The sequence below is a fragment of the Scyliorhinus torazame genome, chromosome 12, assembly GCF_047496885.1.
Source record: "Scyliorhinus torazame isolate Kashiwa2021f chromosome 12, sScyTor2.1, whole genome shotgun sequence".
NCBI lineage: Eukaryota > Metazoa > Chordata > Chondrichthyes > Carcharhiniformes > Scyliorhinidae > Scyliorhinus > Scyliorhinus torazame.
In genome coordinates, this window is record NC_092718.1 from 209367877 (window position 1) to 209383891 (window position 16015).

General features: G+C 52.2%; 1 protein-coding gene across 1 annotated transcript; it reads right to left on the reverse strand.

The window, feature by feature from the left end:
* Positions 1 to 125: 125 nt before the first annotated feature.
* On the reverse strand, positions 126 to 13147 carry mrps23 (mitochondrial ribosomal protein S23). The gene is made up of 5 exons (XM_072469834.1): positions 13014 to 13147; positions 10941 to 11117; positions 7643 to 7720; positions 1998 to 2121; positions 126 to 563 (listed from the first exon to the last, which is right to left on the reverse strand). The coding sequence occupies exons 1-5, from the start codon at positions 13055 to 13057 to the stop codon at positions 411 to 413; spliced, it is 576 nt and encodes a 191-aa protein (XP_072325935.1). The 5' UTR covers positions 13058 to 13147; the 3' UTR covers positions 126 to 410.
* Between the last annotated feature and the right edge of the window lie 2868 nt (positions 13148 to 16015).

Sequence of the window (16015 nt, forward strand, 5' to 3'; positions counted from 1 at the left end):
GAGAGGAGGTCCGACTGCAACTTTATCCCATATCTAAATCCTCCATCAGCTGTCTCTTTCAGATAGACCTGGTCTGGCAGGTACTGTGGTTGATTTTCTTTCAATAAATTATTTGGAAAATGCCATTATCAGTTACAACTTTTAATTTAGGGTTAGGATTGTTTATTTTTAAATCACAGGTTATATTTAAAGAGTTGACGACCTTAACGAAGGAGCTGGGCTCCCTGACTCTCAGAGGGCTGACAAGAAGCTAGATTTTCGCCTTAACAGTACCATAAGGTTGGTGGAAGACTTCCTTGCCGGTTGCCCCAACCCTTCGCGGGCAGTCCCTGGGATTGGCGGTGGGACCGTTAATGTCCACTTGTATAAAACAGTTTGTGACGGCCTGGAGCACCGACGCGTCAATGCGGCTACGCCTCGTCTTGCGTCTGAAGGCGGCCCTCCTTTTGGGCCTGTTCCTCTTGGTCCTCCTGCAACCCCTTCAGCAGGTCTTGGAGTGCCAGATCCAACACTGGGTCCCGTTTCCCCGCGTCCTGGCTCCCACCACTGGCAAAACTTGACATCTGAAAGTCGCAACGGTTTATTACGGAGAATTAGAGATTGAAGGATACAGTGGGCCTATTTTGACGAGCCAATTTACGTACAGCAAGCTCTCAAAAAACAGCACACGAGACAAACAACAACAAAAACTATCTGGTTTGTTTATATTTTAAAAATAAATTTAGAGTATCCAATTCTTTTTTTTTTCCAATTAAGGGACAATTTAGCGTGGCCAATCCACCTACCCTGCACATCTTTTGGGTTGTGGAGGCGAAACCCACGCAAACACGAGGAGAATGTGCAAACTCCACACGGACATTGACCCAGGGAAGGGATCGAACCCGGGACCTTGGCACCGTGAGGCAGCAGTGCTAACCACTACGCCACCCTGCCACCCCATCTGTTTTGCTTGTAGACTGAGGGATGAATATTGACCAGGACACCGGGGAGAACCCGCTTGCTCTTCTTCCAACCAGGGCAGTATAAACCTTTACACTCGCCTCAGAGGGCAGTCCAGAGCATTGGTTTAAAGTCTCATCTGGAGACAGTTCCTCTGGCAGCGCGGCATTCGCCCAGTCCAGGCATGGATTGTGGGCTCAAATCTTTGGAGTGAATTTTGATTCCGAGACTCTGTGAATAAACGGAAGGCTGATTCTCCAGCGCAATCAGGGGAGATCAACAAAATGCCAGTGGAAAAATACAGCGACTGGGGCAGTGGCATAATTTGTATTGTCACTGGGCTCGTAATCCAGGGTAAGGGCAGCACGGTAGCACAGTGGTTAGCACAATTGCTTCACAGCTCCAGGGTCCCAGGTTCGATTCCCGGCTTGGGTCACTGTCTGTGCGGAGTCTGCACGTTCTCCCCGTGCCTGCGTAGGTTTCCTCCGGGTGCTCCGGTTTCCTCCCGCAGTCCAAAGATGTGCAGGTTAGGTGGATTGGCCATGCTAAATTGCCCTTAGTGTCCAAAATTGCCCTTAATGTTGGGTGGGGTTGCTGGGTTATGGGGATAGGGTGGAAGCGTGGGCTTGGGTAGGGTGCTCTTTCCAAGAGTCGGTGCAGACTCGATGGGCCAAATGGCCTCCTTCTGCACTGTTGATTCTATGGTCCGGGGACCTGGTTCGAATCCCAACAAGGCAGATTGGTGGAATTTGAATTCAATGAAAATCAGGAATTAAAAGTCGAATGACAACCATGAAACTATTGCTGATTGTTGTAAAAAACCCATCTGGTGTGTTGTAAAACCCAAGAAAATCTGCCATCCTTACCCGGCCTGGTCTACCTGCGATGCCAGATCTACAGCAAGGCCCTCAGGGATGGGTAATAAATGCTGGCCCAGTCCGATTTAACCTCACGGTAACTGGGCTCGGCTGGTCAAGGTGACCGGACAGCACCACCCACCCACCACATCCAATCGCTCTAACACACCCAGGCTGCAAATGGATATGCGTTACACTTACTCCGGCCCCGCCTCTCCTCCGTAGCATGACTCCCTCTACCAGGAGCGCCTGACTGGTCGCCTCAAATAGCTTATCGTCATCAACTTCCCCTCGTGCCTCCAGCTCCTGAAACTTGTCCACAAACCTGAGAAAGAGGAGGTTCAGACAACGTGAGAGCTCCCGCCATCACGGTCGGGAATCCGGGGGGGGGGGGGGGGGAACCAGGAGACACGCCGACTCTGCTGATCCAAGGTTCAGGCGCTGTCGCTTTTCGACCAGAAGCGGTTAATTAATGAAAAATCGTCAAAATTAATAACGTTCGGATTTCTAAAGCAAACAAAAGGAAAAGCCGTGTTCACCCCCATATGGGAGGTTGGCCCAACAGGTTGATACAGAGTGACACAGACTGTGGACAACGCAGGAGGAGGAGATTCGGCCCATCGGCTCTGTACTGGCTCTTTGGAAGAGCAATCCAGTTAGTCCCACTCCTATCAGCTTAGTTCACTACAATAACCCTTACGTGGCCCAAGGGGACACCTCAACTGATCTCCCCATGGGCCAAATGGAATACAAGCTGCCCCGGCATTGGGCGGAGGCCCGCCCAGCTGGGGCACGTACATTCGCCCTCTCAAAGCTGGCCCGGACAGGGACCGTCACTTCCGGTAGTCCCTGTTGTGTTCTGTTTCTTCATGGAGCACAAGCTGCTTCCTTGATGTATACTCTGACAAAGGAAGGTTCAGACTTGGAGATAGGTTTAACACATTTATTGAACAGTTAACAATTCTCCTACTTGAGTTCGACTCTCCTGCTAATCTACTATAGGAACTCAATCTAACTAACCAATCTGCTCTCAGCCACGTGGTGGGTGTGATGCTTCCTGATCTGCCCCTGTCTCTCTGAGTGTCGCCTATGGAAAGAGAAAGAGCATGTTGCCCTGTCCTTTTATATGGGTAGCCCCCTTGTGGTAGTGTCACCTCTGTGTGTGTCTTGACTGCCCATTGGTCGTGTCCTATCTTACTGACCTATTGGTTGAATGTCTGTGTGTCATGATGTCTCTGGTGCTCCCTCTAGTGTTTATTTAGTTGTAGTGTATCTGCATTAACCCCTTGTGTATTTACGGTGATGCATATCACCACAGTCCCGACCTGACCTTTGAGCTGGGTAGCTGCATTGCGGCCTTTACTTTATGTTGACTTATTAAACGCTGCTTAATTTATCTTCTCGTGCCACCTGAGCTTTTATATTCACTTCTTACAAATTGCCTGATCAATCTACTTTTTACAGCACCAATATTGCCAAGTTATTTATTTTGTTCCATTCAATCAATTTGACAGCTCTTTTTTTTAAAAAACTCATGCAGGAAACAGGATGAACAGCTTTGAATGGTCGAATCCAGAGATGTCGTTAAGGGGCGCAGGTTGTTTCCATTCCCTCGTCTTATGTCAATCTTGGGCCAGAGGATGAGAGCTGGATGGTTGGGCCATAGACGCAAATCCCTCTCCTCTCAGCATGTTGAGGTCAGGGAGAGGTGTGTGAACAATCTAAGGAGGGAAGTGTTGAGTGTCCCAAATTGCATTAAGGTGGACAAGTCCCCGGGGCCGAATGGAATCTATTCCAGGTTGCTGCAGGAGGCAAGGGGAGAAATAGCTAGTGCCTTAACAGGTATCTTCACATCCTCTTCGACCACAGGTGAGGTTCCAGAGGATTGGAGAATAGCAAGCAAGGATAATCCAGCAGATTATACGCCGGTGAACCTGACATCAGTGGTGGGGAAGCTTTTGGAAAAGATACTGAGGGAGAGAGTATATGCACATTTGGAGAAAAATGGACTAGCTAATGACAGGCAGCATGGTTTTGTCTGGGGAAGATCGTGTCTTACCAACTTGACTGAGGTTATGAAGAGGTGATAAAGAAAATTGATGAGGGAAGGGCTCTGGATGTGGTTTATATGGACTTTAGTAAGGCACTTGACATGGTCCCATAATGCAGACTGGTACAAAAACTGAAATCACATGGGATTCGGATGGGCTGGTTAGATGGATACAGAACTGGCTTGGTAGAGAAGACAGAGAGTAGCAGTGGAAGGGTGTTTTCCAGAATGGAGATCTGTAGCTAGTGGTGTTCCGCAGGGATCAGTGCTGGGACCCCTGTTGTTTGTAGAATAAAAAAATAATCTGGAGGAAAATGTGGGAGATCTGGGGCGGGATTCTCCGTAATCGGCGCGATGTCCGCCGACCGGCGCCAAAAACGGCGCAAATCAGTCCGGCATCGCGCCGCCCCAAAGGTGCGGAATTCTCCGCATCTTGAGGGGCCGAGCCCTCACCGTGAGGGGCTAGGCCCGCGCCGGACTGATTTCCGCCCCGCCAGCTGGCGGGAAAGGCCTTTGGTGCCCCGCCAGCTGGCGCGGAAATTACTTTGCCGTGCGGCGCATGCACGGGAGCGTCAGCGGTCACTCACGGCATCCCCGCGGATGCGCAGTGGAGGGGGTCTCTTCTGCCTCCGCCATAGTGGAGACCATGGCGAAGGTGGAAGGAAAAGAGTGCCCCCACGGCACAGGCCCACCCGCGGATCGGTGGGCCCCGATCGCGGGCCAGGCCACCGTGGGGGCACCCTCCCAGGGCCAGATTGCCCCGCGCCCCCCGGAGCCCGCCCGCGCCGCCTTGTCCCGCCGGTAAGAGAGGTGGTTTGATTCTCGCCGGCGGGACAGGCATTCCAGCAGCGGGTCTTCGGCCCATCGCGGGCCGGAGAATCGCCGGGGGGGGCCCGCCAACCGGCGCGGTGCGATTCCGACCCCCGCCGAATATCCGATGACGGAGAATTCGGCAACCGGCGGGGGCGGGATTCATACCAGCCCCCGGCGATTCTCCGACCCGGCGGGGGGGGTCGGAGAATCCCGCCCCTGATTAGAAAGTTTTATGGATGACACAAAGATTGGCGGAGTTGCTGATAGTGCCGAGGATTGTCAGAGAATACAACAGGATATGGATAGATTGGAGACTTAGACTTGGGCACAGAAATGGCAATCGGAGTTCAATCCGGACAAATGCGAGGTGATGCATTTTGGCAGATCAAATCTAGATATGAATTATACTGTAAATGGCAGAACCCTTAAGAGCATTAACATACAGAGATTCTGGCATGCAGGTCCACTGTTCCCTAAAAGTGGCCACACATGTGGCCAAGGTGATTAAGAAGGCATATGGCATGCTTGCCTTCATCAGCGGGGGCATTGAGTCGGGAAATCAGGTTGCAGCTGTATGAAACCTTGGCTAGGTCGCATTTGGAGTATTGCGTGCAGTTCTGGTCACCACATTATCAGAAGGACGTGGACGCTTTAGAGAGAGAGTGCAAAGAAGGTTCACCGGGTTGCTGCCTGGTCTCAAAGGTGTTGGCAATGAGGAGAGGTTGAATAAACTAGGATTGTTTTCACTGGAAAGACGGAGGCTGAGGGGAGACCTGATAGAGGTCTACAAAATTATGAGAGGCATAGACAGGTTGGATAGTCAGAGGCTTTTTCCGAGGGTGGAAAATTGTCAATTACAGGAGGGCACAGGTTCAAGGTGAGACGGGGAAAGTTTAAGGGAGATGTGCGGGGTAAGTTTTTCACAGAGTGGTGGATACCTGGAACGCGCTGCCAGAGGATGTGGTGGAAGGAGGCACATTAGCAACATTTAAGAGGCACCTGGATAGATACATGAATAGGGAGGAAATAGAGGGATACGTACCGAGTTAGGGCAGAAGGTTTTGTTTTCAGTTGGGGCATCCTGATCGGCACAGGCTCGGAGGGCCGAAGGGCCTGTTCCTTTGCTGTACTTTTCTTTGTTCTTTGTCCAAAGTCACCAACTGAGATTACCCAGTTCAGCCCAGCCGGAATTCATAACTCACCCACATGCCACTGCGAGGCAGCAATGCTTCATAGATAACAGACTCAGCCCGTGGCCAATCCACACGTTCACTCGATTCCATCACACACCAAGATACCTGGGTGGGGAGGGGCTTCTGGTGCGCGCTGCGACTCCACACCCTCCACTTCCTCACTCTCGTCCAGCAGCCCGGACACACATTGGTTTCCCTGTACTGCCCTCCAGAGCTGGCGGCCGGAGGCCTCTGGTGAGAGGCTCTCTGCATTTCCCATCGAGGGTTTGGCGTGGAGGGTGATGTCCGCATAATGGAAGACTAAGGTGGTTCATCGACTCCCAAGCCACCTGTGTGGGACTGCCGGATGGACACTGGAGTATTGATAGGTATGAGGCAGAGATTGGGCCTACCCCTATAGAATGCTGCATTCTATGAATAAACCTACCAGCAGTAAAAGGATCTGTGTATCAGTCAGTGATGGGCAACCTAGGCTGGTGAGTGGGCCGCAAGCAACTGGTTAGCACAATTGCTTCACAGCTCCAGGGTCCCAGGTTCGATTCCCGGCTTGGGTCACTGTCTGTGCGGAGTCTGCACATCCTCCCCGTGTCTGCGTGGGTTTCCTCCGGGTGCTCCGGTTTCCTCCCGCAGTCCAAGATGTGCAGGTTAGGGGGATTGGCCATGCTAAATTCCGCCCTTAGTGCCCAAAAAGGTTCGGCTGGGTTACAGGGATAGGATGGAGATGTGGGGCTTAGGTAGGGTGATCTTAGGGTGGCATGTGGCATAGTGGTTAGCACTGGGACTGTGGGCGCTGAGGACCCGGGTTCGAATCCCGGCCCTGGGTCACTGTCCATGTGGAGTTTGCACATTCTCCCCATGTCTGCCTGGGTTTCACCCCCACAACCCAAAGATGTGCAGGGTAGGTGGATTGGCCATGCTAAATTGCCCCTTAATTGGAAAAGATTGGGCACTCTAAATTTACATATAAAAAAGGTGGTGGGTGCTCTTTCCAAGGGCCGGTACAGACTCGATGGGACGAATAGCCTCCTTCTGCTCTGTAAGTTCTATGATTCTGTGAGAGCCCTCCTTCATCTGAGTGGGCCGCAAGATAGAAAGCACGCTTGTTCACCAATCATGGCCCATAAATAAGATTAATTACATTTAATACATGCCGAATATTTCGTAATTTATCCAAATTGCTTAATCATTTATATGTTAATAGAACGATAAAATGGTAAAATTAAAATAAATTTTTACACTTTGGGCGCAGAGGGAGCGCGTGGCTCTCCCAGTCCAATGCTGGTGAGCGATCAGTGCGCTCCTCACTTCACTCGCCCTCGCTTTACGTGCAAATCACTTCAGCCATACCGGCCGGAAAATAATGACGTGGACGGAAAGCAGCGAATGTGGTGACCCTGCGCCTGGGCAACGGTCAGCACAATGTCTCGTGGCCCACACTCAGAACCCAGATGGGGCCGCGTGTCCAGATTTATACTTCCCCATCTGGCTTGGGTCTATTTAAACAGGCCAGCGTTTAGCGCTCATGACCCAGTGATTTGTGGCTCCGTGACGGGGCCGGGTGGGCTGTGGTCCGGACTGTTTCCACCGCAGAGTGTAGCTCCCAGCGGGACATCTGGCCAACCGCTTGGCTGCAAGTCCCTGGTGTGGAAGCTTTACGGGTCACGGGAGAGGATCCCCCAGGGCAGGCGGTCGGGTTGTTTACTGGGCACCAGGAGCTGTAACAGTGCAGCCTGCGGATGCTGGAATCTGAAGCAAGAAGGGAGGTGGAAGACCAACAAGGAATTTCTTACCTTTGGCATGTGGAGACAAAGTTGGATTGTGTGAGCTCAAAGGGCCGAGGGCCATTCCCATACACCTCGTAGAACTTCCTGCAATTCAAAAGGCCTCAGAATGAAAGGGGTTAACGTGGTGCATAAGAAAATAGGAGATACATAGAAGATAGGAGCAGGAGGAGGCCTTTTGGCCCTTTGAGCCTGCTCCGCCATTCATCACCATCATGGCTGATCATCCAACTCAATCGCCTAATCCTGCTTTCTCCCCATAGCCTTTGATCCCATTCTCCCCAAGTGCTATATCCAGCCGCCTCTTGAATATATTCTATGTTTTAGCATCAACGACTTCCTGTGGTAATGAATTCCACAGGCTCACCACTCTGTGTGAAGAAATGTCTCCTCATCTCTGTCCGAAATGGTTTACCCTGAATCTTCAGACTGTGACCTCTGGTCCTGGACACACCCACCATCGGGAACATCTACCCTGTCTAGCCCTGTTAGAATTTTATAAGTCTCTATGAGATCCCCCCTCATTCTTCTGAACTCCAGCGAGAACAATCCTAACCTAGTCAATCTCTCCTCATACGACAGTCCCGCCATCCCTGGAATCAGTCTGGTAAACCTTCGCTGCACTCCCTCGAGAGCAAGAACATCCTTCCTCAGAGAAGGAGACCAAAACTGCACATAATACTCCAGGTGTGGCCTCACCAAGGCCCTGTACAATTGCAGCAACACATCCCTGCTCCTGTACGCGAAACCTCTCGCAATGAAGGCCAACATACCATTAGCCTTCTTTACCGCCTGCTGCACCTGCATGCTTACCTTCAGCGAATGGTGCACAAGGACACCCAGGTCCCGCTGCACACTCCCCTCTCCCAATTTACAACCATTCAGGTAGTAATCTGCCTTCCTGTTTTTGCTTCCAAAGGGAAAACTGCACACTTATCTTCCAAAGTCAATAACCTCACACTTATCTTCCAAAGTCAATAACCTCACACTTATCTGCACCCCACTTGAGCACACCAATCTCAGTCACTCCACCACTGATAAGCTTTGCCTTCAGCTGCTCAGGCTCTACTAAAAAAGTTTGTGACATTTTTTTATGCTAAAGGCCCAACCATAGAATTCCTACAGCGCAGAAGGAGGCCATCAGCCCATTGAGTCTGCACTCTCCCTCCAAAAGAGCACCCTGCCCAGGCCCACTCCACTGCCCTATCCCTGTGACCCCAGTTAATCTGCACATTTTTGCACACTCAGGGAAATTTAGCATTGCCAATCCACCTAACCTGCGCATTTTAGGATTGTGGGAGGAAACCAGAGAAAACCCACGCAGACACGGGGCGATTGTGCAAACTCCACACAGACACTTAACCAAGGCCAGAATTGAACCCGGGTCACTGGCGCTGTGAGGCAGCAGTGCTAACCGCTGTGCCACCGTGCTGCCCTCCATACACACAAGTTGTTGTAGGACGTCTTGTGGCACAGTGGGTTAGCATCCCTGCCTCGGAGCTCTGGATTCGAGGCCCTCCCCAGGACATGATAGCGACATTCATAGCATGGCCAAACTGGCTGAGCATCAACATGTAAATTGTTCCGATGTGCCTGCGGCAGTGGGAGTGAATCCTGGTCAGTTTTGCTCCGGTTCCCAGGCCCAGATATACGGGAGAGGTTAGCGGCAGGAATGGCATCTGGCGGTAAAACCAACTGCCCAATCTTATAAAGGTGGTACTGACACCAACGTGACCAGCCAGCGTCGTGGTCAGCCCTTGTAACATGGGAAAGGCCGAAGGAAGGCAGAAGGTGATAAACACAAGTTGCTGTGGCAACCCTGACAAATCCTAGTTTCCACAAATACAGAAAGCACCGTCCCGCATTAAGAGTCAGATTTTCACCCACACTCATCCCACTTTCTGGAATTTGGTCCACTTCCTGCAGGTTACGGCCCTTCAGCTGCACATCCAGGCATCTTACGAATGAGACGAGCTTTCTTGCCTGTGCCACCCTTTCACGAAGTGAGTTACGGACCCCTCCCCACTCTCCAGGGTGGGAGAAGATGGAAGTTTGGAGATGCAACGTAAGCAACGGATTGGCTCTGGTTGGGATAATTGGCAGGAGCGAAGTGGAGGGTTATGCGGTAGACAAGTATGGCTGAAACTGCGAAGAAGAATGTACCACAGTTGTGAGACTGGCCTTGTTTATATACTGCAGTATCCTGCGCAACATCAAGAGAGGAACAATGTGGCGTGTCTGTCCATAGATCTCTGAAGGTGGGAGGGAAGATGATGAGGGGCATGGAGAGTGTGGATAGGGAGCAGCTGTTCCCCTTAGTTGAAAGGTCAGTCACGAGGGGGACACAAGTTCAAGGTGAGGGGTGGGAGATTTAGGGTGCTGATTTGAGAAAAAGCTTTTTTTTTTTAAGCCAGAGGGTGGTGAGGGTCTGGAACGCACTGCCTGGGAGGGTGAAAGAAGCGGGTTGCTGCACATCCTTTAAAAAGTAGCTGGATGGGCACTTGGTACGTCACAACATTCAAAGCTATGGGCCAAGAGCTGGCAAAAGGGATTAGGTGGGCAGATCAGGTGTATTTTTCTGCGATTCTGTGACTGGATACCAACGAGATGGATGCATGGAGGAACGAGAAAGGACAAAATCAGGAATCAGCACATCGGGGGGGGGGGGGGGGGGGGGGGGTCAGGGGAGATTGTGGGAGCATCGAAGAAAGTAGCCGGGAAGCGACTGAATTTATATGGTCATCTGTAGCGGAGAGAGAGAGAGAGAGAGAGAGAGAGAGTAAATACTGTGAGGACTGGACTGCTGGGAAGGAGAGAAAAGGCTTAAGACCAGATGGAAAGATGTGGTGGAGAGAGACATAAAAGCGGCAGAATTGGAAGAGGACTGGATGACTGAGAGGAGGAGATGGAGGAGGATCAAGCAACTTTGCGGTGAGTAAAATGGGAGAAGCTGAAGGGAAAGGCGGTGGGGTTGGGAATGGTTCTGCTGTTACCGGGCACAGCTCCATCTTTAGTTTCTTTATTTGTCCCCAGGTCCACTCCCCTTTTGCCAACATCCCTTTTATTATTTAATCATTCCTACCTTCTGCCCAATCACAAACCTTCCCTTTCGTTCTCGCCTCCCCTCGTTATCCTTTCCCTGCCTTTGTGCTTATTTCAAAGCTGCTTGCGCTCTGGAGAAAGCCACGGATCTAAACCATGAACCGTTCCTCTCCCTCCGCACCTAGCTGACGTGCTCGGTGTTTCCAGCATTTTCGGTTTCCACACGAGGAACATGGTTGTCTCGAAGAGCGCAGGCAGAACTTACGCTCGAATCAGGTCTTCCTGGTAGAAGATCTCCTGAACTGGGTCTTGCACTTTTCCAAATCTCTCCTTCTGTTTCTGGTAGACAGGTTCACGTGTTGGAGGGAAGGCAGCGTAAACATCGTACCAGCAAGGTTTCTCCGACTCCTTCATCACACCAGAGCGCAACAAATCTCGGACCCTAAACAGTGGCAAAGACAAGAGTTGGTGGACGTTTTTGTCTTTATTTACCATAACAAACTCAACTTAACCCAAAGTCTGAATTCTTAAGATGCAAGACCATAAGACATAGGAGCAGAAGTAGGCCATTCGGCCCATCGAGTCTGCTCTGCTATTCAATCAGATCATGACAGAACTGATATGAGAATCCTCAACTCCACTTTTCCACCTCATCCCCATTAGCCTCGATTCCCTTGCTGATTAAAAATATGTCTATATCAGTAATGAACATACTCAACGACCCAGCCTCTAAAGAATTCCACAGATTCACAATCCTCTGAGGGATGAAATTCCTCCTCAGGTTAGGTTAGGTTACGGGCGGCACAGTGTTTAGCACTGATACCTCACAGCGTCAGGCACCTGGGTTTATTCTGGCCTTGGGTCACTGTCTGTGCGGAGTCTGCACGTTCTCCCCGTGTGTGTGTGGGTTTCCTCCGGGTGCTCCGGTTTCCTCCCACAGTCCAAAGATGTGCAGGTTAGGTGGATTGGCCATGATAAATTGCCCCTATGTCCAAAATGTTTCGGGCAGGTTAATGGGTTACGGGGATAGGGTGGAGGTGTGGTTCTTGGGTAGGGTGCTCTTTCCAAGGGCCGGTGCAGACTCGATGGGCCGAGTGGCCTCCTTCTGCACTGTAAATTCTATGATCGATCTCGGTCTTAAATGAGCGACCCCTTACTCTGAGATTGTGCCCTATGGTCCTAGACTCTCTCACAAGGGGAAACAACCTCTCAGCATCGACCCTGCGAAACAGAGCCAGGTTTATACTTCAGTTGCAGAATGTTTGAAATTCTCCCAAGATGTTAACAAATCTTCCAACTTGTTGCTAAATGTTCTTGGGAAAGTGGGCAGTATTGTCCAGGCTACATTTGCTGATCACTGGTAGCTTGCTAGGCCACCGCATCTCCGCCCAGGTCAACGTCTGGTCCATCACTCCGCCCAGGGTTAGTAAAGCATTTAGCAGCTGATAGAAACGTACGTGGGTCGCCGGGGAAGGGGAGCTACATTCCGCTGCTCCTGGGTGGCGGGGCGCTGCGGCTTTGCAGGGCCGTTTATGACCTCAAGATGTCCCGAACCCGCTTCACAGCCAGTGACGTGCCCGCGGCGTAGGAAGCGCAGCCGGCGGTTTGAGCGCAGGCTCCCACTCACTGCAACGCGATCGCGGATAATGACTGGATTAATCGGTGTTTGTTTTGTGACGTCGGCTGAGGGGTGGGGGAGTAGGGGGGGGGGGGGGGGGGGGGGGGGGTTGCACACCAGCACTACTTCAGACCGCCCACAGCCCTGAAAATGGCACTCGGTCCCCCGGGCTAGCGTCGAAGAATCATAGAATTTACAGCGCAGAAGGAGGCCATTCGGCCCATCAAGTCTGCACCGGCTCTTTGAAAGAGCACCCTACCCAAGCCCACATCTCCACCCTATCCCCGTAACCCAGTAACCCCACCCAACACTAAGGGCAATTTAGCGTGGCCAATCCACCTAACCTGCACATCTTTGGACTGTGGGAGGAAACCGGAGCACCCGGAGGAAACCCACGCAGACACGGGGAGAACATGCAGACTCCGCACAGACAGTGACCCAAGCCGGGAATCGAACTCGGGACCCTGGAGCTGTGAAGCAACAGTGCTAACCACCGTGCGGCACCTCTGACGGCCCCCCCGCCTCCCCTGCAGCCTCAGCTGACATCCAGGGGGCCCGCAGTCTCCCAGACCCCAGGGCTGTGCTGCCCACCCCTATTCCGAGGGCGCGAGGAACTGGTCTCAGGGTCAACCACCCAGCTCGCTGAGTGGATCCTGAGAGAATCCGACCCCCACCCCCCCCCCCCCCCCCCCCCCCGTCCCTGGTCAACCCTGCCCTTACCTGGAGAAGATGGTGCCAAATTTCTCCAGCCTGCTGCCAGCCATGATCACACTCACTCACACTGTGTGTGTGTCTCCCTTAACACCAGCAGCTACTTCCCTCTTCACTGGCTGCTGCACTCTAACCCGGAAGCTATAACCACTCCTCCAGGCTCAACAATCAAACCCTGAGCCAGGCATAATCCATCCAGCACCAACACATCGATCAGTCCCCTACACAGAGAGAAATGCTCATGACAGCGTGTTGGCTTGCATTTATGTCACCGTGCATCACGGAGACTACATAAAATTTCTGTTTATATGCACTGCAAATTACATCTTGCGTGTAAAATCATGTATGGAATTGTACATTATGTGTATCTTTAAATATATATGTGAAAATAAAGTCAGCACAATCCCTAATGGCCACCGGCTGCTTTCCCCTTTAAGGGGGAGAGCTGACCAGGTGTGATTTAACCCAAGGGTCACCACACCTCAGGCAAGGGGCAAGGTCGAGAAGGCAGGTCCTTCATGAATAACCTCAACTGGTACGGGAATTGAACCAACACTGCTCGCCTTGCTCTGCATCACGAACCAGCTATGCAGCCAACTGAGCTAAACTGACCTGATATATATATATATGTGTATGTATGTGTGTGTGTGGTGGCGCAGTGGGTAATCTCCCTGCCTCATCTGATCCAGAAGCGCCAGGTTCGAATCCCACTCCAGGACTATGTGGCGAAGGAACAGTGTGTTGCCAAACAGCTTTTAGTATCGACCTGCAAACCACGCAGTGAGGGCAGGGGAGATTCCTGCGGTCAGCCAAGCGTCGGAATGAAGGTTGGAGCCCTCGCTCCAGACTATAATGTGTGTGTTGCCACAGCAACCCAGACTCCCTGGGTGGTCTGTGACATTTCTTTTGTTTAAAGGTGTACAAATATCACATGTTCCTGGAATTACATCTAAATATGACAGAAATATTTGCATTTATTCTTCACCGCCTCAGGACATTCTAAAGCATTGGACAGCCGTTAAGTACTTTCTGAAGTATAGCTACAGTTGTAAAATAGGAAATGTGACAGCCAATTTGTGCACAGCACGATCTCTGCAATGTGATAATAGCCAGGTCATCTTGTTTATTTCTGTGATGTTGGGTGAGGGTCATAGAACATAGAACAGTACAGCACAGAACAGGCCCTTCGGCCCTCGATGTTGTGCCGAGGCTTGTTCGAAACTAAGATCAAGCTATCCCACTCCCTGTCATCCTGGTGTGCTCCATGTGCCTATCCAATAACCGCTTGAAAGTTCCTAAAGTGTCCGACTCCACTATCACAGCAGGCAGTCCATTCCACACCCTAACCACTCTCTGAGTAAAGAACAATGGGGCCTCTTCCTCTGTGAATAGGGCATAGGGATCCTTTCTGTACCCCCGAGAGGGTCCACGGGGGTTGCGGTATCAAATTTCATCTGAAAGACAGAGGGCTGGATTCTCTGTTGCCCGACGCTGATATTGTAATCGGCGATCGGGTGGAGAATCGAATCCGATGGCCAAATCGGGGCCGGCGGCGGTTTGACGCCGATCAGCGATGCTCCGCCCCCTCGTAAATGACGTACACGCGCCGCGGCAATGGCGTCGGCACATCATCGGCTGGCCCTCCCCCGATGTTCCGCCCCCGATGGGCTGAGTGCCCGACGGCGCGGGACACGTGTGGTCTCAGGGGTCGGGAACCTGGCATTGTCCAGCGCTGCCACACTCGGCCGGGAGCCGTGGCATTGGCTGTGGGGGAGGGGGGGGGGGTGCTTTCGCGAGGGCTGGAGGGACTGGTGGGGAGTGGCAGGGGGTGGCCTGTGTGGTCGCGGATGGTGGGGTCGGGTCCGCGAGCGGCCGGCGGAATGTTGTACACCGCGACCGCTGCAGGCCGTCAGCCATGACCACGTGCGGCCAGGGTCCTGGCCATTCTCCGGCCTTCCTCGGGCCTTTTTGGCGCAGGAGTGGGGGTTTTACCTGGCGCCGCTGCTAGCCGCTCACCGGTCCCGGAATCAGTGAGGGGTTAGCGCCAATTGTTTTGGCCGTAAAACTCCTGCAAATTCTCCGGTCAAGCCGGCACTTAGCTGCTGAAAGGGAGAATCCAGCCCAGTATCTCTGACAGTGCAGCTCCCTCGCACTGCAATGTCAACCTTTACCTCTATGCTCAAGTCTTGGATTGGATCTTGAACTCTTGTCATGTGAAAGTACCTTTAAGAAATGGGTGTTTAAGAAATGTACCTTTAAGAAATGGGCGTTTATCGACTTCTGGGTGCGGCGATGATCAGCTGAGTCCACGTTTCGGCACCTCCCGTTGGAACGGACTTTTGGGCTCTTATTAGGAGCCCCAACGGCAATTTTTAACGGCAAAAATCACTGTGCGGTGAAATAGAAGGGAATCCCCCCGGATATAAATGGAAAAAGGAGAGGATAGCGGCCGGATTGCAGTGGATCCTTTGGAGCAGCGGCAAGGAAGGGAAGCTCGAAGCAAGATGGCGTCGGGAGGTAGCCGTTTGGTATGGGGCCCGGAGCAACAAGAGTTCCTGCGGCGCTGTGTGGAGGAGCTGAAGAAGGAGGTGTTGGCCCCGATGCTACAGGCGATTGAAGGGCTAAAGGAGGCGCAGAGGACCCAGGATCTGGAGCTTCGGGTTGTGAAGGCAAAGGCTGCTGAAAATTAAGATGAAATACAGGGCCTGGTGGTGAAGACAGAGACGCACGAGGCGCAGCGCAAGAGGTGTGTGGAGAGGTTGGAAGTCCTGGAGAATAATTCGAGGAGGAAGAATTTAAGAGTCCTGGGTCTTCCCGAAGGCGCAGAGGGGGCGGACGTCGGGGCTTATGTGAGCACGATGCTTCACTCGCTAATGGGACCGGAGGCCCCGACGGGCCCTTTGGAGGTGGAGGGAGCTTATCGAGTTCTGGCGCGAAGACCAAAGGCTGGAGAAATACCTCGAGCCATAGTGCTGAGGTTCCACCGCTACAACGACAGAGAGATGGTCCTA